Genomic DNA, 20350 nt, shown 5'->3' with positions numbered 1-20350 from the left:
CCCCCGGGGCGGGCGCGCATGCGCGGCGCGGGCGGGGCGGAGGCAGCGCGGGCCGGGGCGCGATGGGCGCGGAGGCGTGAGCGGCCGGGGGGCTCCGGCTGCGCCGAACCGGGACCGCCGACACCGGCAGGCACGGCAGGGTAGGGACGCGGCGGGCGGGCCGGGACCGGGGGCGAGCGCTACCGTCACCTGCCCGGACTGGCGGCGGGGCGGGGGGGCCGGTTCCGCCGCTCCGCTCCGCCCCTCCCCGCCCTCAGCCCCGGCTGCGCTCACCGCCCTCTCCCCTCCGCAGAGGCCGCCCCCGAGCGAGGGAAGCATGTTCCGGCTGATGAGGGATGGCGAGCCGGAGGATCCCATGTTTGCCATGTGAGTCGGGGTGGGCAGCCTGCGGGGGGATCGGCGGGAGGGAAGGGGGGGGCTGCGGCACGGATCGTCCCCCGGGAGGTGTGCGCTGCCCCCGCGTCCCACCGGGCGGGCAGAGGCCGGCCGGGCCCGGGGAGCGCCGCCGCAGCGCAGCTGTCTGGGAACGAACACAAACATCCTCCGGAGGGGCAGCGCGGCCAATAACATGGGTCGCGTCGGTCTCCTTTCTGCGGTATTGGAGCGTGGTCTTGGAGGAAAGCGTAATAAAGTAGGCCAAAAGGCATCGCAGCTGTCTGAGAGGAAGAGAGAGCTGGAATAACTAATCTTTTTCTTCGCGCAAGGATTTTTTTTTTTTTTTCTTATGCAAAGTAGGGTTGCAGTTGAGATAGCTAAAATCTGCTGCTCTGTCCAGTGTTTGTTGCTGTTCTGCACAGGAAGTCATTAATGGAGCTGGAGAAGGCTGCTGAAGCAGTTGTCAAGTTGTGAAGAACAAAGTAAAGAGAAGACAACGAGTAGTTTTGAAACACAAGTATTGAAATCTAACAAAGGTCCCAAGAATTCTTCCTGGGATTCCTTTCACTGAATGTTTTTGTTTCTGTCCTCAGTACAGAAATTGGATGCTATTGATAAATTTTGGCAGTGACACTAAGTTGGCAGCCCTTGCCAAAGTGGATAAGGAATAGGCTGTAATACAGGAAGAATTTGATTACATTAAACAAGACACTACTAGAAATTTGGTGAAATTTATGCATGTAGAAGAACAGTCCATTTTATTGCATATGAAATCAGTGGTAAGCAAGACTTTTATCAGCTGTGAGCAAATTAGCAGGAGAGGAGACCTCGATGTCCCAGTTAGTCACAGAATGACAGCGTGTTCTCATTAACATGGCAGGTATGAGTCTAGCTTTTATTATGGGAAGCATTTCCAGTAGAGACAGAAAAGTACTGGGTTGTAGTAGGTACTTTTGTGATCTCAGGAACAATCTATGCTGTAGAGGTTATTAATGCTCAAGAGGGATAATTGCAGACTACAAGATGGGCAGGAAAAAAGCTATGGTATTTCCCAGAAGTTTCTTATTGTGGTCGCTGTATTCTGTGACTGTTTATCCTTACCCTTCTTTTCCTGCTCTCGCTTCTCCAGGATGTGTGAATCTGTGCAGCCCTCAAAGTGGAGGCTGCAAAAGAAGGGAAAACCAGCTAGGGATCCCATTTATTGTTCCCCTTCTCCCTCAAATCTGGAAAAGCTGTATATGGTCTCACCCCCTGGGGGGCAGAGGGCTGTCAGGCCATACAGTCCATTCTGGAGGTTCCAGTCTTGCATTTCACTGTTCATGTGTATGTATGTGGAGGGGTGAGAGGACAATATGTAGGATCTCCTGCTCCCTGCTGCCATTAAGTGCAGCCCTATCTTTGCAGCCAGGAGGGTCTTCATGCACCTCCCTACAAAAGGTGTTAGAGCAGCGAGGTTCTGGAACGGCCTTGGCCATGCTTTACTCCAAAGCAGTACTGAGAGCAGAACACCAACCTACTTCTGAGCAGACAGCACTTAGTACCTGAGAGGGCTTCTGTGGTATAAAACCTTCTATCACAAGAGATGTGATGGGATCCAGAGGTCCCTTCCAGCCCCAAGGATCACCATAGGCAACTCCTACTTCTCAGGATTCTGAATTTTCAGCTTGGGAAGGAATGTACAGTTGTGTAAGAAAAACTCAGAGTCAGGAGGAGTGGATTATATGGGGCTTTGTCCTCACCATTGTTCTCTCCACCTTTCCAAAAGGGATCCTTTTGCCATCCACCGGCAGCACATGAACCGCATGCTGTCTGGGAGCTTTGGGTTCGGGCCGCTCCTTGGCATCACGGATGGGACCACACCTGGGGCTCGCCAGGCTGGTCGCAGGATGCAGGTAACAGAGGGGCTGAGTACAGGCTGGAATTTCTCAAACTGCCACGTCAGTTTCTGCCTCCCACCATTCCTGGGCTGGGCACCCCCCTTGCCTCCACACGGGTGGTGGGTGCAGAATTAATCTCTAGTGCAGTGGTGTTCTGGTCCTTCTCTTTACTCCACCTGTATTAATGTGTTGAGTGCAACTGCGTTCTAGGTTGGATGGGAGGAAGGGAATGAATATGTGTTGTTTCTCAAGGATGTGAATTCATATAACAGGGAGATATTTAGGAGCAGCACCTCATGTCTGGTTTGTTAGGGGTGATACGGCTTGAACTCCCAGGAATCCATGGGGCTCTTTCTTGATCTGTTTGTAGAGCCTGAGTGTTCCCAGTTCTGTTTCTGAGAAGGATTAGTGTGTTCTGATGAGGATATAGTGTTTGGCTGTTGCAAAGTCATTCTCTGTTCTGTTTTTCTGTTCTCCTGGCAGGCAGGAGCTGTTTCACCCTTTGGGATGCTCGGCATGGTAAGTTTTCTGTTTTTCTGGGTCAGATTATAGAGGCTTTCCAAGTAGTGGCTCCATGCTGAGATTCATCAGCACTGTGTGCAACCAGTGCTAAAATGTAGCCATCTGTGAGCATGACCAGCTATCCTACCAGGTAGGGAGGATGTGAATGTCTTAGGAGACTAGGATGAGCTTTAGATTTATAGTAAATGGAATAGGGAAGAGGGTATTGAGCTGAAACTGGAAGCATCTGGTTCCTCGTGGACCTCTCATAGAGTTGCTTTATGACTTCAGGCCTTTACTTTGTTTCCCCTCTAATGTTTTAATCCTGTCCGTGAGCTGTTTTCAAAGAGAGAGTCTAACTCTGTTTATATGGGGGAGTTGTATTTGCACCTTGACCAGAGAAAAGCCATAAAGCTGTTATAGCACAATATTTCATGGGAATTGGGACAGTTAATATCTGGGAAGAGCAGGTAGTCCCATAATAATCTCATACGTCTGAAAAGAAGCTGCAGATCTGGAGGTAATGGAGGAGCTGTGAGGATGCGAGGGAAGGACTTGGCCATCAGTAGGCAGAGGGGATGATTGCACCTCCTCTGCCAGTGGTGGCGGCTGGAGAAGCCAGCAGGATGCTTCAGGTATACAGGGCTGGAATGAGAATGGCTGTGTGTACGTGAGAGCCCCGCGCTCGGAGCGTGCTGGTCTCCATCTTCCACTGAAATAATACAGTGGGAATAGGTTATTCCAGATCCAGCAACTTCAGCTGTCTTGCTCTGCAGAATTGCCTCATGAAAGAGACTCTAGAGTCCCGGAATTTCTGTAGCTCAGAGGAGGATTAATAAGACTACAAACACATAGACTTCAAAGCATAATAACATTGCGTGTGAGTAGTGCTCTGCTGGAAACGAGAACAAGAGGCTACTCGAGGAAACAAAAAAAAAGAAATCAGCAAGTTTGAACTGACATTATAATTTTGTTTACATATTGCACAATTAACCTGTGAGACCTGCTGGCCCAGGGTGTTACTGCAGCCTTCAGGTTTACAGGATGGAAAAGGCAGGTGTTTGTATGGGAAAATAAGCAAATTTGTTGTTATGCTAGAAAGAAAACAATCAGTGGAAACTTTTCTTAAGCTCACCGTTAGTGCACATGCTGAGATTTCTTCTCTTAACTTCACTGAGTTCCCAGGCTCACAAAGCGCAGTGGATCAGTAGTTGGATTGAAACTAAAAGAACAACCTTTGCCAGAACATTGAGCAATGCAACCTGAGAGAATGAAGAGAACAGCAACCCCAAATTCTGGGGATTTTTTTCCTGCACTACTGAAAGAACGGGAAAAAAATCCCAAGGTTCTTCTTAGGCAGCAGGTTTTTTTGCAGATAGTTTGTTGTTCTTTCCTCATGTCTCTTCCCAGACTGACTACTCTTGTGTTCTCTTTTCCTTTTTATCAGGCAGGTGGTTTTATAGATATGTTTGGGATGATGAACGACATGATTGGAAACATGGTAAGAACCCTCCATGAACCATTCTGTATTGAGGGGAGTGCTGAGGGTGCTTCTGCCATCCCTCTAATGTGTCCCACCTTACTGTGCTGCTTGGGCTGGACTGAGCCACACCTGCCAAGGTGGCAGAGGCTGTAAGCTTTGCTTCATCGCTGGGAGTCAGTGACAGAGCTTGTTCCTGAGTGCAGGGAGAGGAGAGGGGTGAGGAAGGAAGTGTAGGGGCGGACTTGTTTAGCAAGAAATAGGTATTAATTTAACAGGAAGATGTATTCTCCAGAAAAATGGACCCATGGGGATTATATTCTTCCTATTGTAACTTCTTCCTACTTCATTGTATAGAGAGAATTAAATGCCATCTCTTCTTCCCTCCCATCCCTTCTTTCCGCCATTCCCCATTCCTTCTTGCAGGAGCATATGACAAGTGGTGCTAACTGCCAGACATTTACCTCCTCAACCGTCATCTCTTACTCCAACCTGGGTGATGGGCCCAAAGTCTATCAGGAGACCTCAGAGATGCGTTCAGCACCCGGTGGGGTAAGGAGGCAGCTGCTGGCTTTGCTGTGAGAGCGTGGGCTTTGTTTGGTGGCTTTGTGGGTGGCCACCCACAGCACTTGGCTTTGCAGTCAGCTGCAGTTCAAGGAGCACACTTTGCTCTTGTGACTCACTGAACCGTGCCAAGGGCCCCGGGAGGAAATGGGAAGTGTTGGCAGCGGGGAATCCATTCTTCCTTCTTCATAATGTCGCGTCTGGCGTCCTGGGAGTGGTGGCAGTGCAAATTGGCTGAAATACTGGAGGCAGGAATCGGGGTGCCTTGGGGGGGGCTGGGAGAAGGAATGAAAATGTTGATTCCACGTGGGAATCTGCCCCCAGATCCGTGAGACAAGGCGAACCGTAAGGGACTCGGACAGCGGCTTGGAACAGATGTCGATTGGACACCACATCAGGGAGAGGGCTCACATCATGCAGCGGTCCCGGAACCATCGCACAGGTGACCAGGAGGAGAGGCAGGACTACATCAACATGGATGAGAGTGAGTAGTGCCCGCGTCCTCTTCCCAGCAAAGCCAGGTGCCGCTTCCCCCCCTGCTCCTCCACCTGAGCTTGTTGTCTCCCTGCGCAGGCGACGCAGCCGCGTTTGACGACGAGTGGCGGCGAGAGACGTCCCGCTTCCGGCCGCAGCGGGGCCTGGATTACCGGCGTCACGAAGGCAGCGCTGGCCGGCGGGCCGAAGGGACTCGTCTCGCCATCCAGGGCCCTGAGGATTCTCCCTCCAGACAGTCCCGCCGGTATGACTGGTGAACTCGGAGCAGACCTTGTGGGGGGTGCAGCGTGGCCACCCCCAAATCTACCTACACGCTCTTGTAAGTCTTAGCAAGTTCCTTCCTTGTCTTCCGCTGCATGGTTGCCTCTTAGCCATAGGGTTATTTTTTTTCTTCGCACTAATCTTATATTATTTTGAAGTTTCGGTTGCAAATGGGTTTTCCCACTCTGAGAGAGCAGGGAAAGGTGTGAACTTTGAGAAGATGCTGTGCTGAACAGGAAGATGGAAGCTGTTTAAGTTAGCTTTGTCATGAACAAAAGACCTGTGGTGTCAGCCTTAACTGTTGGCTGAAATAGTATGACATGTAGGATTGCAATCTGTGGAGTGTTTATATTGTCACTCTATAGAACTCGGGGACTGTTTGCTGTCCATCCAGTTTGAAATGTAGGTAAGTGCTGGTGTCTGCTCTCCTGCGCTTTGAATAGGGCTCACTAGGATGTGATCTAGTGCTTGAAAAGGAACATTTTCCCCTTTTTTTGATGTCTAGACATAAGGTTTAAACATGTCTTTATCTGTCTTCTGTCCTGCTTTCTAGGTACCACTTACTCGTTTTATGTCTTCTGTTTCCTTTCCTCCCAGGTACAGACAGTGAAACTCTGAAGCCCCTTCAAAGCACCACTTGGACCCTCCTCGAATTTAGTATTAACCTCCCTCCCACTTAAGAATTGAAACAAAGCAACTAATCTTCTGCATTGCTCTTTTTCACCCCATTTGAGTGCTGCAGTGGGGCATGGGGAATCTCACTGATGTGCAAGGAACACATGAATTGCCCATTCCCTCTCTGCTGTCCCTTGGCTCTGTTCTTTCTGCCAGTAGTGGTGGGCATGAGGAGCTGCCACCTTGCCTCTTCCATCCTTTCCACTCTTTCTGTGCTGGGTTGGGCTGGTTCTGAAGTTTGTGTTTAGTCCCCTGTGAAAGGAATATGAGGGAATTCTGCTAGAACCCCCTGTCAGTCCCCTCATGGGGACAGAGGCTCCGATTCCCCTGCTGCTCCTTGGTGCATCTGTGGAGAAGCAGAAGGATGTGTGCGTTGGAGAAGGGAGGAGCAGAACAAAAGCTGGATCAGCCTGTGGGCCCCCCGACCCCTCTTCAATCAGCTCCCCCACTTTTTTAATTTGTGAAACTTGTAACTAGATGTTTACTGAATAAAGAAACAAACTGTAAAGAATTGGTGGATCAGTCTTTGCCTTCAGCTGACGTAATTGTGCCTGCTGTGGAATTAAGTAACCTCTTTCACATCATTGGGAAATTGCTGAGGAAAAACTTGGTGTTAAATTCTAAGGTTTTGTTTTCTTATAGAAAATAGCCTAATAGCCTTCCCATGCAGTCACAGAGTGAGATGATGCTCAACATGGAAATCATGAAAGAAGATCCAAGAACTCACCCTTTGCAAAAAATGCCCTCTAATTGCTGTAGTTTTGCTGTGCACTCAAGGGAAATTTGTCAGTCTTTCTTGCTGCCTGGTGAGCTGTGTAGCCCTGAATTGGGCCTCTGGGGTTCCTGCACAGACAGGGAATACTTCCATTATTTTCTTATTATATCACTGCGACTGCGGGTGACGTTATGAATGACCTTTTCTTAACTTGAGAGGCATTAGGAATACAGGACCAGGGAAGATCTCCTGGGTTCTTGGCCATTTTCCTGCTCTGGTACACACCCTTAACACAAACCTTTTCATCACTTTATTTGGAACAGAAGGCAGGAAATCAATTCATGACTTACACTTGGAAGTGGTGCACTGGGATCTTGCTGTGTATCCCTCTGTTGTACATGTGAGCACTGACAGAGAGAGACACCTTGCTGGGGACTGACTGTCCTGCCCTGAAAAAAGTTTGCAGCATCCACCCTCTGGAAGCTCAGGGCAGAGTTTGTGCGTGTTCCACCCTTCAAGGAAGTGCAGAACAGAGCTTTGGCTGGTGGCAAGCTCTGTCCCCACTTCCCCGTGCTGTTTCGTCCCATGGCAAACCCCAGTAGGAGTCATAGAATAGTTTGGTTTGGAAGAGACTTCAAAGACTGCTATCCCTGGCAGTGGAGTGACTTTCTGGAGGTGTCATACTCAAGACAGGCCCTGAACAGAGCAAAGCTGAAGGAGGAGCAGGGCTTGGGAGAGGTTTCGTGGAAGTCATCTTGGGATTGCCAGACTGAGAGAGAAAGGACTGCAATAACAGCAGCCCTCATCTCTGGCACCCTCAAGCCAGTGCACGATGTGGCACCTGGTGTTTTGATCCAGCAAAGAACCAGCTGAGCTCGGAGGGGTGCCCACAGCATGGAGACAGTGGCAGTAACCAGCTGCTGGGTCCTGGGCCGGTGTTGAGGCGATGTCTGAGACGGAGAACAAGAAGGTGGCCATGGGGGTGGTGGGGATTAACACTGACCTTTGATTGTGAGGATCCATTCCTCTTTGGGCATGGATTTCCTAATCTTGATCTAATCCCAAATCCTTTCATCTGGATTCAGCCTCTGCTCCCTGTTGGGTGCTGTCCTGCTTACGGATTTAGGTAGGACCCTTGCGTGCTCTTCCACTCTGCAGTGGGAGGGTGATTTACCTGGCTGCCTGAGCCTTGCTAGCTGCTGCACATCATTCCCAAGGTCTTGGCCTTCTCCAGGGGCAGCAAGGCACTGGTGGTCTAGGAATATGGAAAAGAAGTTCAGCGAGAGGAGAACTTTGTGTTAAGACAGGAGGCCAGGAGAGTGTTTTAGACATCCCAAACCAGGAAACAGGAGAAGTATATTGAGATGGCGACCCCTTTGCTTGTCCCAAGGCTGACAGGATACATTAACTTCTGACTTCAGAAAGGAGGAGGGGTTTTTCCAAGGAAGGGGACACACCTACCCGGGGTTAATTTTTTCCTATTAGTTACAGTTTCAAGTGAAATAGTTTCCCCGTAAAAGCAGTCCACCTCCTGTATCCAGGCCCAGGAAAGGCTGGGATGAGACTCTTCCATTTCTGAAATGTCCATGAGAGCTGTGCCAGCAAGATGGAGAAAGAGAAGGTTGGATGTTCCCAATATGAAAATCAAACTGCTTATTTCAGATGTGCAGGGCATGGTTCCAAGTCATCCTTATCCATCCAAGGGAGACAAAATCCCTTCTTGCTCCTTCTCCCACAGCTGTCACCTTCAAATTGGACTAATTGAAGCACCAAATCAGTGCAGTTCAGAGGTACTACTGGATCTTCCTAAGGAGCAAGTAGGGCACCTGAAATGAGACAGAGGGGCCTGATGCTTTCAAGAGACAGACATAAGGGGAGATGGGTAGAATGAGGTGGAGAGAGGCTAGAAACACTGGTAGGAAGATGGATAGCATAACCTTGGATGAGAATGCACCAGAATAAATCAGAAACTTAGGTGGTTTTGTTTGTTGTATATTCAGTTTTCCATAATTGAAAATATATCATGAAAATAAAACCCATTAGGGCTAGTGGGAACTTTGCCCTTAAATGTTTTTGTGGGTAGCCCTGAAGGTCTGTGCATCTTTCACTGTACTTTTTGAAGCATTGTAAAATACTGAGGGAATTGTAGAATACTGGGGAGAAAGAAATTTGTGAAAGTTAGCCTTGTGCCAATACTTTCAAATAAAAAATTAGATGATATCCACACCTGTAAACCAGGTAAGCTGACATTAAATCAAGATAAGAGATGAAAAATGCATTAAATTTAAAAGTAAGTATTTGTGTGTCAGTGCTTATAATATGTGACCTCACTTCTCAAAATTGTTCCTGTCCAGCAACTGTGACAATTTCTGATTAAATTATGGGTTGGGTTAATGAAGGCACTACAGCAACCCAGAGTCAGAGGTTATACCAGCATAAGGCATTTTATCTGGCCATCCAAGACTATGTTCTGATGTAAAATAAGTTAGTAATTATTAAATCAACAAAAGGGCCAATATTATAAATTTTTGTTCACTGATAGATTTCAAGTAATGAGGGGGAAAAGAGACTGTAGAATATGAAATTATTTCCAGTAGGATGTTGTTCTGAAACTAATGCTCATTAGAAACTTGATTAATGATCTGAAAGAAGGTATTAAGCCAGTGCTGATGAAGCTTTTAGAGGATACAAAGAACAATGAAAGTAATAAATGTTGGAAAAAGATGAGATATACTGAACAGTCAGTAACTATTGGTGTGTGTTTATTTATAAACAGTAGGTATTTTTGGCTGCACTGAATGCAGAAAAGACATTCATCCAGGGACGTAAACATAGTCTGTGCTCTTTCAAGATGGAGGACTCCAAAAGGAATTGGGATTGGAAGACAATCAAGGAAATGAATGGTACTTGCATAATTCTTCATCTGTGCAGAGGGGTTACACTGGGATGCATTAGCCTGTCTTCTCCAAGAACAGAGGTAAAACTTCTCCCCTCTGAAGGATCACAGAATGGTTTGGGTTGAAAGAGACCTTACAGATCATCCAGTTCCAACCCCCCCGCCGTGGGCAGGGACACCTTCCACTCAACCAGGTCACTCAGAGCCCCATCCAACCTGGCCTTGAACACTACCAGGGATGGGGCATCCACAACTTCTCTGGGCAATCTGTGCCAGTGCCTTACCAACGTCACAATAAAGAATTTCATCCTAATATCCAGCAGAAACCTGCTCTCTTTCAGTTTGAAGCCATCTGCCTTCTCCTGTCACTACATGCTCTTGTAAATAGTCTTTCTCCATCTTTCTTGTAGGCTCTCTTTGGGTACTGGAAGGCTGCATTTAGGTCACCCCAAAGCCTTCTCTTCTCCAGGCTGAACAATCCCCGTTCTCTTCAATTCTCTCAGCCTTTCCTTGTAGGAGGGGTGCTCCATCCCTCTGATTAATTTGGTATTTCACAGTAGTGAGCCAGTTGTGGGAAATGTGGGTATCAGACACTAAAAAGGACACCAAAGAAGACTCAAGAACTCAAGACTGCCTAGCACTACAGGATAACAAGAACTCAAGACTTCCGCATCTGAGCTCACTCCACTGGAGCACGGGCTACCATTACCTAAATGGGAACAAGGCTTCTGACAGTAGAGGGCTCTTCAACCCAGCAGAAAACCTGCAGCGACCTCACGGTGGAGCTGGGAATGAATGCAGACCTTGTGTGAGAGCAGTAGAGCACACCTCTGTTTCCCAGCTCTCCCTACCCCAAACCCCATGGGGTGTCCCAAAAAGAATTTGCGAAGTGGGCACGGGAATGGGGTGAGGGAGTTCTTGGATACTTGAGAAGCCAAGCAATGTGATTATACCATTCTCTCTGGGCTTCAAAAATCTATCGGCAGGAGAGGGAAACAGACTGGCACAGGCCTAGACTGAAGGGAAAGGTGGGAAGGGAAAGAAGAGACCTTGTGACTTGACAAGGGCTTCAAAGCAGGTGGGACCACAAAGAACTGCAGGAAACAGAGCTCTCTCTGGGCACAATGGCTTGTTTGCGAAGCAAACATGCACTGCCATGGGGTTGGAGTGTAAAATCCTACAGGCATTGGCTCCAGTGCTGGAGAACAAAAGGATTTTAAATGGACCTCAATACAGGGTATAAGTTAAAGTTGACTTGTTTGATTTGCAATATTTTTTTACTTTTCATAACATTCTAAAAAATGGTCTTGATTTTATTTTTCAGCTCTGTCTTAAATGTGACTGGGTTTTTTTCCTCCTGGGAATTTTCCTTTTTAAAGACAACACTTCAAAAACTGTTCTCATGGGGAAACTTCACTTCAGTTATTATTATTTCCACTATCTCCTCGCATCTGGATGGCTTTTTAAATCCTGAGGGCACTTAATGCAAACTTAGCGTGGAGGGAAAAAAGTAATAAAAGGAAAGGGAGTAGAACAGACGCTACCTATCTTCAACTGCTGGTGATGTAATGTCCAGAGGTAAGCTGGAATATTACATCCTAGCCTCACAATATCCATCCCTTACTAGCGAGAGAAAAGGAGAACAAAGATTGCAAAAGATAAATGTATGAGTAAATAAATAAAACCCATCAACATTGCCAAATTGGATGCGGGTATCACCCAGGAGGATGTAGGTGGCCCCAAAGGTGTCAGTAAGAGCAAAAGGGCTAAAGTTTGTAGCACAAAGTGAAAGGGAAAAGGTGCATAGGACCTAAAAATCAAGATTTTAGCTATAAACTGAAGCTTCTTTGATTATAACCATCAGAAAACAAGAAATACTCTTGATGACCAGAGGAGAAGACATGCAAGCCAGGAGGCATTTCCGGTAGCTATAGGTGTGTGCTACTGTGCCTGTGCGAGATGCTGCTCAGACTTCACCTGTGGAAGAAAACTGTGCTCATTTCTAGCCAAGAAAGCTTAATTTGAAGTGCAGGTAAGAGAGCATTTTGCACTCTATTTGAAGAGCAAGTAAGAGAGTATGGAGAGCTCACGGTGCACGAGGGGGCTGATTTGGTTAGTTTAGCAAAGTGAAGTCTGTACTCAAGGGAAATAAACACCAGGGAGGAAGTACAGCTTCAGCTGGAGCCACACTGGCACAGGCACAAGAGAATGTAAACTAGCTGTGAATTCATTTAAGCTGGAAATGAAAAAACTTTAACCACACAGCAGTTGGGTTCTGGGGCAGCCTGCCAAGGGGACTAGTGGGGACAATGAAATTAACCAGTTTGGGGTTGGCACTTGAGAAGGTTTTGCAAGGGGTTACGAGACCACAGTGGTAAGAGATCACACTTGATCAACAGGAGCCTCCTTGCTTTTGCTCCCACCAAAGAGATCATCCATCTGCCCACACCTGAAAACAGTGCTAAATGCTTCAGAGGCAGATGCAGGCAAAGCCTCCCCAGAAACATTTTCTCCTGATCTGAAGGGGCTGGGGCTTTACTTGTTCTCAGAACAGGAGGATGCAGGGTTGCTTTTCACACGTGCACAAGTGCTACAGGAATTCTGAACATTCCTGTTACCGTAAAAGGGTCACGGCTCTCGAATCCAGCTGACATTTTGCTGCCTATTGAATTCATCACAACAGGAATATAATTGCACACTGCACAAAGAATTTTTGCAAATGAACTCCTTTCCTTGGCAGTGGAAGAGCCTGCCACCAGCAGAGGAGGCAGACAATAGTCCAGCCTAGTTCCACACTGGACCAAGAGGGATGCTCCTGGAAAACTGCAGAAGATGAGAGAAAAACACCCAAGAGATGGGGCACATGTGGAACCAGTAGAAAAAAACAGGTGGTTTTTATATGAGTATTTCAGCTAAGCAGTGACTAGTAATAGGAAAAGGGATGAGGGTAGAAGAGCCCTGCAAATGGGAACACAGACAGACTCCCATGGAGAGGATGGCAAAAAGGGAAAGGGGTCACAGAAGCAAAATGAGCAGCTATTCCAGGGCATAAAAAGGAGACAAGAAGGATGTCAGTGATCTGAGAGATGCATTTGCAGCAGCTGACATGAACTGTGAGATTCTTCTGACTACTCTACCTTGCTCTGTATCAGAATCCTGCAGAGCCGGGGCCTCATTCCAGGAAGGATGGTCCAGCCGTGGCAGGCAGCAGGCACAGCCCTCAGTGGCTGCTGTTGTCAGGGGGTCTTTGTGCAGAGGTACAGCCCCACGGGCAGCAGAGGGGGACACACATCACTCGTGTCAGCTCTCCCAGCACACCAGACTGCGGGCACCCACCCGGCACAAAGGGCCTTCAGGGGAGCACTGAGCCACTGCGCTGCTGGAGCAGAGGCAAGGCATCCCTGCACGGAGCTCTGGGGGACCACACAGCTGCATGATCACCCTGCAATCTGGCTGGCATCACCACGGCCTCTGCAGCGTTCCCATGGGATGCTGCAGCACCACTCATGTGGCACTGGGAGCTCACAGGAGGATGGAGGTGAGGGGCACATGTCCTGCTGCTGGGCAGGGCTGCCACCCTCCCTGCTGCCCCCAGACAGGCCTGAGGAAACCTGCTGTCGAGAGATGTGCCCCCAGCCAGCACCACTGGTGCAAAGGGGGCTTGGTAATGTGTAACAGCGCTTGGATACACACCAGCCCATCCATTCTTCAGGAGACAAACCACCCTGCCAAAGGTCTCCTCTGGAGACCACAGGCAAGGGCAGCCTCAGAAACCCCAGTAAACAAAATGTTGACTCCCTTTGAGCACACAAAGACTACCTCTGACTCCAGAGGTACCTCGGCAGAGAGCAGTGGAGGATGGGGAGAACCTTAGAGAAGTCCTGCAGGGCGTCTGCCTGGCTGTGACACTTCTCCCCACTCACCAGGTACGAATGGGCACCATGGCAGGGGCCAAGCTGCTGGCAGCAGGTGCCCAACACCTCCACCACCTTCAAGAAGGGAGCAGCAAGCTCCCCAGAAGAAACTGTGCCCCAGGAATGCAATAATTACCATAATTAACCCAAATGCCTAATAAGAATCCCTGGTTACCTCTTGGCACAGGGCAGCTGGAGGTGGCGGGCAAAAGTTGGACATTGTGACAGAGCAATTCAGGTCCTGTCCTACCTCCTCCCTTCTCTGAACCCACACGTGAAAGCCCTGGGTAGATACCCAAAGAGGGGGTTGCAATGAATCACTGCACAAAAGCTGTTAGACTTTCTGTGCTGGGGATGACAGATCTCCTCCTCCTCATGCTGGGATAGACATTTCTCTGTGCCCTCTCTTCCACAGTCCCCTAAACCTGATTCCTTTGCAGGGCTTAGCGTGTCCAGGTATTTCTGTTCTCTACTCAGGGTCTGTTTTCTCAGTCTTTTCTTTGGAAAAAAATGGGTTAAAACATAAAGACATTTAAAGATGAAAACTTACAATAATGCTCAGTACTTACCTCACTCTTGCCATCTTCAAAGTGATCTATAAATGTTAACTAATTAATTAATCTTCACATCTTCTCTGACTGAAATTCAGAGTCACGGCTGAAATGAGCAGAAAAATAAAAAGCGTGGTTTTCAGGTGAAGGGCAAAGGCAAACCTATGCTCCTGCCCTCTGTTTGCCATCCAGCAAGGCAATTTGCAGCAATACTTTCATTCTGCACTGCAACCCTCTCATTTATTTTTCAGTCCTACCAAAGGTCTGAAGTAATTTTATGTGCTACCTCCAGCTTTCCTTTTCTTAATGGAGGTCTTAAAAGGTGCTCCTTTTGAAAAGTAAACAAAATGGAAGACTTTCAGAGCTCTGTTTAATCCCAAACTCTCCTAAAATCAATAACACAGCCATCCTTGAGAGGGGGACACAGGCAAATGGGAAGGGGGAGCAAGGCCTGTGTATGGCTGTGCTTGGCAAATGCTGCTACCAGAGAGATGAGCTGACGCTGGGAGATGGGGTGAGCAGGATGCCACGTAACAAAGTTGCGGCAGAAGGACACAGCCGGGCTTGTGCCAACTGTGACTGAGCCGTGGGCATCTGAGTCTGGGGCTTCAGCACAGCCAGGGACTGGAGTGGCAAGCCCCCCCAGACCCACGCTGGTTCACGCTCTGGCTGCTGTCACCCGTGTGGGGGTTTTGTGCTTCCAAGGCCGATGGCTGTGCTTGGCACAGTGTTCAGGCACTGCTCTGCCTGGCCTTTGCTGCGCAGGGCGTCACACGAGCGCTATCACATGCGACCAGCCTGGAACTCTCAGTGCTGGCTTCCAGCTCCACTCCTGAGATCTGTGGTCTGGATTTAAACTGTGGATTCAGGGCATTTAAACAGACCCTTTGTGTCTAATAGCCACAGTTTTGTTAAAGATAGCAAAGCCCAACAGACCAGAGAGGAGCTGAGACACTCGGGGCAAAGAGCTGTTACAGCTGCTCTGGCTAAGCAGCAGCAGGTTCTTGTGGGACACAAATATCCTCCTCCTCCATTATTGGTAACTTCAGCTCTCCCTGGAGGTGACACCGCTCCAGCCCAGCTCCCGCTGGACCTCAGCCAGCGGCTGTTAGGACACATGCTTTGTCCGGCTGCTCAGCTCCATCCCAAGCCTGTTCTCCTCACTCTTTCTCCTCACACCCCAATGGTTTTGCAAGCAGCAAATCTTTCCAAGGGTGTGAGGTGCCAGACATCTGGCAGGTGCTTGACAGGTATCACCTCCCCTGTTGGCACCTCGGTCCCAGACTAGCCCTTCCCAGGGAGGTGAAGATCTGATACACATGGACGTTACTGCTTCTTGCAGACAATCGCAAACGCAGCGAGTGCAGGGCCTCTCCTCGCTTACAGAGACAGATGAAGGTGATGTGACACAGAGGGAGGAAGGCTCAAGGTGATTTAAATGAAAGCTGGGAGCCTTGTCACAATCCCTCCCTACAACTTATGGAGAACAGGATTCATCAGGTAGACTCCCTATGGCTGCAAATGCGTCAGGTCTCTCTACGTGGGTCGACACAATCCTGGCCCAGCTATCCCCTCACGTGCTCCTGCAGCCAGGTTTGTGTCTCCCATCTGGACAACTTCATACCAAAACTCTCCTACTTGGCACTTCTGTGCCAGGCAATGACAGCCAAAGTGCTAGATGCCTCATGCCACAGAAGGAGGGAAAGGTGTGGGGCTGCCTCAGCTCTTGGGAGACCCCAGCCAGTGAGAGCCATCACCCCAGGACAGCTGGCATATCCCTGTCCCCACAGAGCCAGCTGGTATGCCCAGCCCTGTGACCACACAGAGAGGGACAAACAAAGCTGCTTGGAAGTTTTACGAGTTCATGGGTTCGGGTGACAGGGCTTTCCCACTGACAGTGCTGCATTACAGCAGTCTGGAATTAGCAAAGCAGGGAAATTGCATTCCACCTGCATTTTGTGGGGTTTGAGATCTGAGATGGCACCTTGCTACCACCAAAACAGGTGCAGTCTCACCCCCCTCCCCGCCCCCTTCACAAGATTTGCTCACACGTACATTGCCTCAGCTCCAACTCTCACCTGTCTGCACAGGGAGCTGACCCAGGACAAAACCCACCCCAGCCAGTGAACCAAACAAGTCCCCATAGAGACAAAGCTCCCAGCTTTCCTTCACTGGATAATTTTTTCCGTGGTTTGCTCACACACAGAAAGTTCAGGGAATCAAATTTTAGTCTTGGCACAAGGCGCAGAACCAAGCGGGGGTGGGAGTCACAGTGTCAATTTACATTTACATCAGCTACAGGTCGTGGAGAGGCAGTATGACACTGACATCCGTCTGACTCAGCTCCAAGCCAGCCTCCAGGAGGCATCCTTTGAAGAATCCCAGTTAGTTTTTTTCCCCTGGGCATCTCAAAGGAATAATTTTCACTGATTTGGATTTTTTTTTCCAACCAGACACCACCACCACCCAAGAACAGCTTGTGCAGCATCTATACTGTGAGAACTCCCACATGTGGGCATTGACTCCGTTACCTTCACCTGTCAGGCAAGGCCCAACATCACTTTCCATTCTCTCCAGGATCACAGGACACACAGTATTGACAAAAGTAAGGACTTTTTCCTCAGTCTCTGCACCTTCCTCTGAGACTACCTGAAAATCACCTTTTGAAGGGTCCAGAGGCAAATCAATCACAGAAAAAGCACTTTAAATAAGATTTATGATTAATTCTGCTTTATGGACTCTCATCCCAACAGATACTGTGGCACTATCCTTTGAAAAGGGAACTGAGTATTTTGAGGATATTCCACCCCAAAATGGGACAGAGGCTCTTAGTACCACAGCTTATTTTGGAACCTCCAGAACTGGTGTACGAGGCAAAGAGATGCCACCCACAGGAGCACAGCTTTGTATAGATATGTCCATAGATCTATATTTTTATTGTTTTATATATATTTATAATATATTTATATATTTTTTAAAAGAATCCCTTCAAAAACTACCCTCCCACCTAGCAAAACAAAGATTAAACAATCAAAGACGGTGTCCTGGAGCAAAGTATCCCAGGGGTCTCATAGAGCCAAAACGACTGCTGAGCACCAGCACCCTCTTTCCAAGCTTCTGTGATGCCCTGGGGGTGCCAAGGTGACTGTCACACATTTATGGCTCCTGAAATTGACCTGTCAAAAGACAGGGAGAGAGAAAGAGAGAAACACGTGGCCGGGCCAGCAGGGGCTTGAGCGGTTGAGGAAACAGTGACGCGTACAACCTGAAGCTCAGAGTGTGAAATGCTGTGATGAAAAGGAGGGAGACACTGCCTGGAACGTAGGTAAAGAAGATAGGAAAGAGAACAAACATGCAGGAGAGTTAGTTGGCAAGATTGATCTCAGAGAAGAACTCAGAAGCATCACACTTGGGACCCCTGCTACCCCTCCATCCCCCAAATCTCTTCCTCTCACCCTCCCAGTTGTGAAGGGAGATCCAACTAGTTTGATTTAGACCAAATCTTCGCGCTGCCCCGGAGCCTGTGGGCACAGGGAAAAAAAATAAAAATAAAAATTCAGAGTGGACACTCAGGCTCCTATCTCACTTCCTTCCAAAGTGCACACAGAGAAGTGCACTGATGTCAACACACACACACTCTCTGTCTGCCCACACTGCTCACCCTTTGGCTTTGGAGGTTTTCTTGCTCGCCTGGCGCTGGTTGGTGCCAGGGGCCGGCTCCCTGAGCTCCGTGAGGTGCTGCTCTGGGTCTTGGGATGTGGCTGCTGCAGCGGCTGCTGTTGTCACTTTAATGGTCTTCTTCAGGTTTGCCACCTGCAAGAGCAGCAAAGCAAGAACTAACGCATTTCCCAAAGGGTTTTTTTTTTTTGTCTACAGGATTTTTTAGTTTCACTTTGGGTTTTTTTAAAAATTTGTTTCTAAAGGAAACCCTGGAGCTAAGAGCTGCAAGCTCACACCGAGCAAAAGAACCAACATCTGTCCAGGCCCCTGCACTGCAGAGGAGTATTAAGCTGATTTAAGACTCTTCTTCAGGCACAAGTCCCTGGGGGGCCTGGCCGAGGGAAAAGGCAATGCCTCTCTTCAGCAAGACTGTAACAACCACAGGGTACTTGTTCTAGCTGTTTTAAGGCGAGGGGCACTGGCTGCTCCCTGCTGCACCCACTCACCTCGCTCTCTATCTGCTGCTTCAGGGCCAGCTGTTGCTCTTTGTGCTGGTTGGCCCGGCTGACCTGCTCTTCGATGCCCGACAGGACAACCTCGCAGCCCTGGCACCTGGAGAGGAGACCCAGAACTGAACAGGCCAGGGAAATGGCACAGCATAGAGAGAAACGTGAAAGACAGCAGATTTCAACTCCAGAGGCCAAAAACACTGGGAGGTGACAGCTGTGCCAGGCAGGGCAGACAGAGGGGCAGGAGTCTGACACAGTAATGCAAGGAATTATGTTATTAACTGGGAGCGGGACAGGTGACAAAGCCATGCTGGGTTAAGAACTCCAGATAAACACTGAGGAAGCCTCCTGCCAGCAGCCAGTGCTGCACAAAGGCTGCTGCGGCCCCGCCACCCCACCAGCCACAAACAGGGGAATCTGGGAAATTACTTTTGGAAAATTACTTTCTGTTGGCATATGGGAAAGGGGATCAAGTAGGTCACCTCCCAACACCACCCACCCTTAGTGACACACAGAGGATCCAGGGAAGCCCCGGCCACTCCTGCAACCTTTTTTGTGTGTTAGTACTGGGGGCTTCCTCCTCACCACTCCTGCAATGTGCGGGTGATGGTGCTAAGCTCCTCCCTCCGGATGTCCCTCCCAATGCTGTAATCCACCTCCAGGCGCTGGTTCCGCTGATCCAAGCTCCCTCGCAGCACATCTGCATACACAGCCTCAATCACCAGGTCCTCCAGCTGCCGGACGTTCTTCAGCTGTAACTGCTCCAGCAGCACTGAGTAGGGGATGCACTGTGGAAACATGATGGTAACGAGCACGAGATAATCCCAGTGGGAGGAGAACTCAGGAAAAACAGGGCCACTACCTTGATCTTGGCAGCCAGAGTGACGACTGACAGGTGCCTCAGTTTGTTCTTCTGGGCCTCTGTCAAGGGAGGGAGGTTTGCTGCTTCAGCTGTTGTCAGGGAAAAGAATGGGATATTACAATTTATGCCTCATTTCCCAGTTCTACACAGAAGCATCTGTACCACACCCGTCTCTTAAAACGCCTGCACACCAATCCCCCAAGTGGTGCTTCGTCTTGCCAAGCCATCCCCATCAATTCTCAGCTCAAAAGACCTTTTCTGAGCAGCCTTTCCTCCCACCACCCTCAACTCAGCCTCTCTAGCTGTCCCATGCCTTATTTATGGGGGTCTGCACATCCCAATAGACACCTAAGTCTTTCCCCTGGCCCTTCAAAAACGTCTCTGTCAGGATGCTCTCTGGCAGGCGGCAAATGGCACCGTTAATTACAGCCAGGTACCCCGCTAGTCTGGGGCCCAAACCACAACCAGACGTGTGTCAGGCCGGGGTCTCAGCCCTGGCTGCATGGGGGGCCGTCGGGGGAGGGAGGCCCTCTGCGCCCCGGGCGTTTCCCGCCCCGCGGGATCCCCACCGCCGGCCCGGGGGGCTGGGGCCCGGCCCCACGCCCGGCCTCACCCAGGTAGTCCGCGTAGGTGCCGTAGGCGAAGATGGTGAGGAGGCGGAACACGGGGGAGAACTCGCTGTCGGCCAGCTGCGGGGACACAGGGTCAGGCGGCGCCGCCGGGCCGCGGGCAGGGCCCGGCGGGGCCGCGGGGCCGGGCGGGTCTCACCTCGCGGACGGCGGGCATGTCCAGCAGCTCCCCGAACACGTAGATGCCCGGGGCCTCCAGCACCTGGTGGATCAGGCTGGCGAGCGCGGCGCCGCGGGCCGCCTTGGCCAGCAGCAGGAACTGCTCCTGGCTCTGCCCCGTCACCTTCCCCTCGGCCGCCATGGCGGGGCCCGGCCCGGCGCGGCCGCGCTCGCTCGCCCCCCGCAGCCCCGGCCCGGGCGCTCCCGGCCGGCCCCGCGCACCCTCC

At 49.9% G+C, this 20350-nt stretch overlaps 2 protein-coding genes across 5 annotated transcripts; one reads left to right on the top strand and one right to left on the bottom strand.

The window, feature by feature from the left end:
• Window positions 1–31: 31 nt before the first annotated feature.
• Window positions 32–6739, top strand: MLF2 (myeloid leukemia factor 2). 2 transcript variants are annotated; one of them, XM_042031303.1, is made up of 9 exons: window positions 32–140; window positions 293–366; window positions 2141–2267; window positions 2736–2771; window positions 4201–4254; window positions 4660–4785; window positions 5122–5281; window positions 5371–5611; window positions 6151–6739. In XM_042031303.1, the coding sequence occupies exons 2-8, from the start codon at window positions 317–319 to the stop codon at window positions 5547–5549; spliced, it is 732 nt and encodes a 243-aa protein (XP_041887237.1). In that variant the 5' UTR covers window positions 32–140; window positions 293–316; the 3' UTR covers window positions 5550–5611; window positions 6151–6739. The 2 variants fall into 2 exon arrangements, with proteins under 2 accessions (XP_041887237.1, XP_041887236.1); XM_042031302.1 differs by having other exon boundaries at window positions 41–130.
• Window positions 6740–17003: 10264 nt separating this feature from the next.
• COPS7A (COP9 signalosome subunit 7A) lies at window positions 17004–20340 on the bottom strand. Of its 3 annotated transcripts, none has more exons than XM_042031300.1 (8): window positions 20104–20324; window positions 19949–20024; window positions 19336–19424; window positions 19059–19261; window positions 18471–18576; window positions 17966–18117; window positions 17760–17825; window positions 17004–17618 (listed from the first exon to the last, which is right to left on the bottom strand). In XM_042031300.1, the coding sequence occupies exons 1-7, from the start codon at window positions 20263–20265 to the stop codon at window positions 17786–17788; spliced, it is 828 nt and encodes a 275-aa protein (XP_041887234.1). In that variant the 5' UTR covers window positions 20266–20324; the 3' UTR covers window positions 17004–17618; window positions 17760–17785. The 3 variants fall into 3 exon arrangements, with proteins under 3 accessions (XP_041887234.1, XP_041887233.1, XP_041887235.1); XM_042031299.1 differs by having other exon boundaries at window positions 17004–17480; XM_042031301.1 differs by having other exon boundaries at window positions 17004–17825; window positions 20104–20340.
• Between the last annotated feature and the right edge of the window lie 10 nt (window positions 20341–20350).

The sequence above is a fragment of the Corvus kubaryi genome, unplaced genomic scaffold (genome assembly GCF_017639235.1).
Source record: "Corvus kubaryi isolate FWS band 111438036 unplaced genomic scaffold, C.kubaryi_AGA036_p1.0 37341, whole genome shotgun sequence".
Taxonomy (NCBI): Eukaryota; Metazoa; Chordata; class Aves; order Passeriformes; family Corvidae; genus Corvus; species Corvus kubaryi.
The sequence above is the reverse complement of the archived record's forward strand: the minus strand, read 5'-3'. Positions and strand labels throughout refer to the sequence as shown.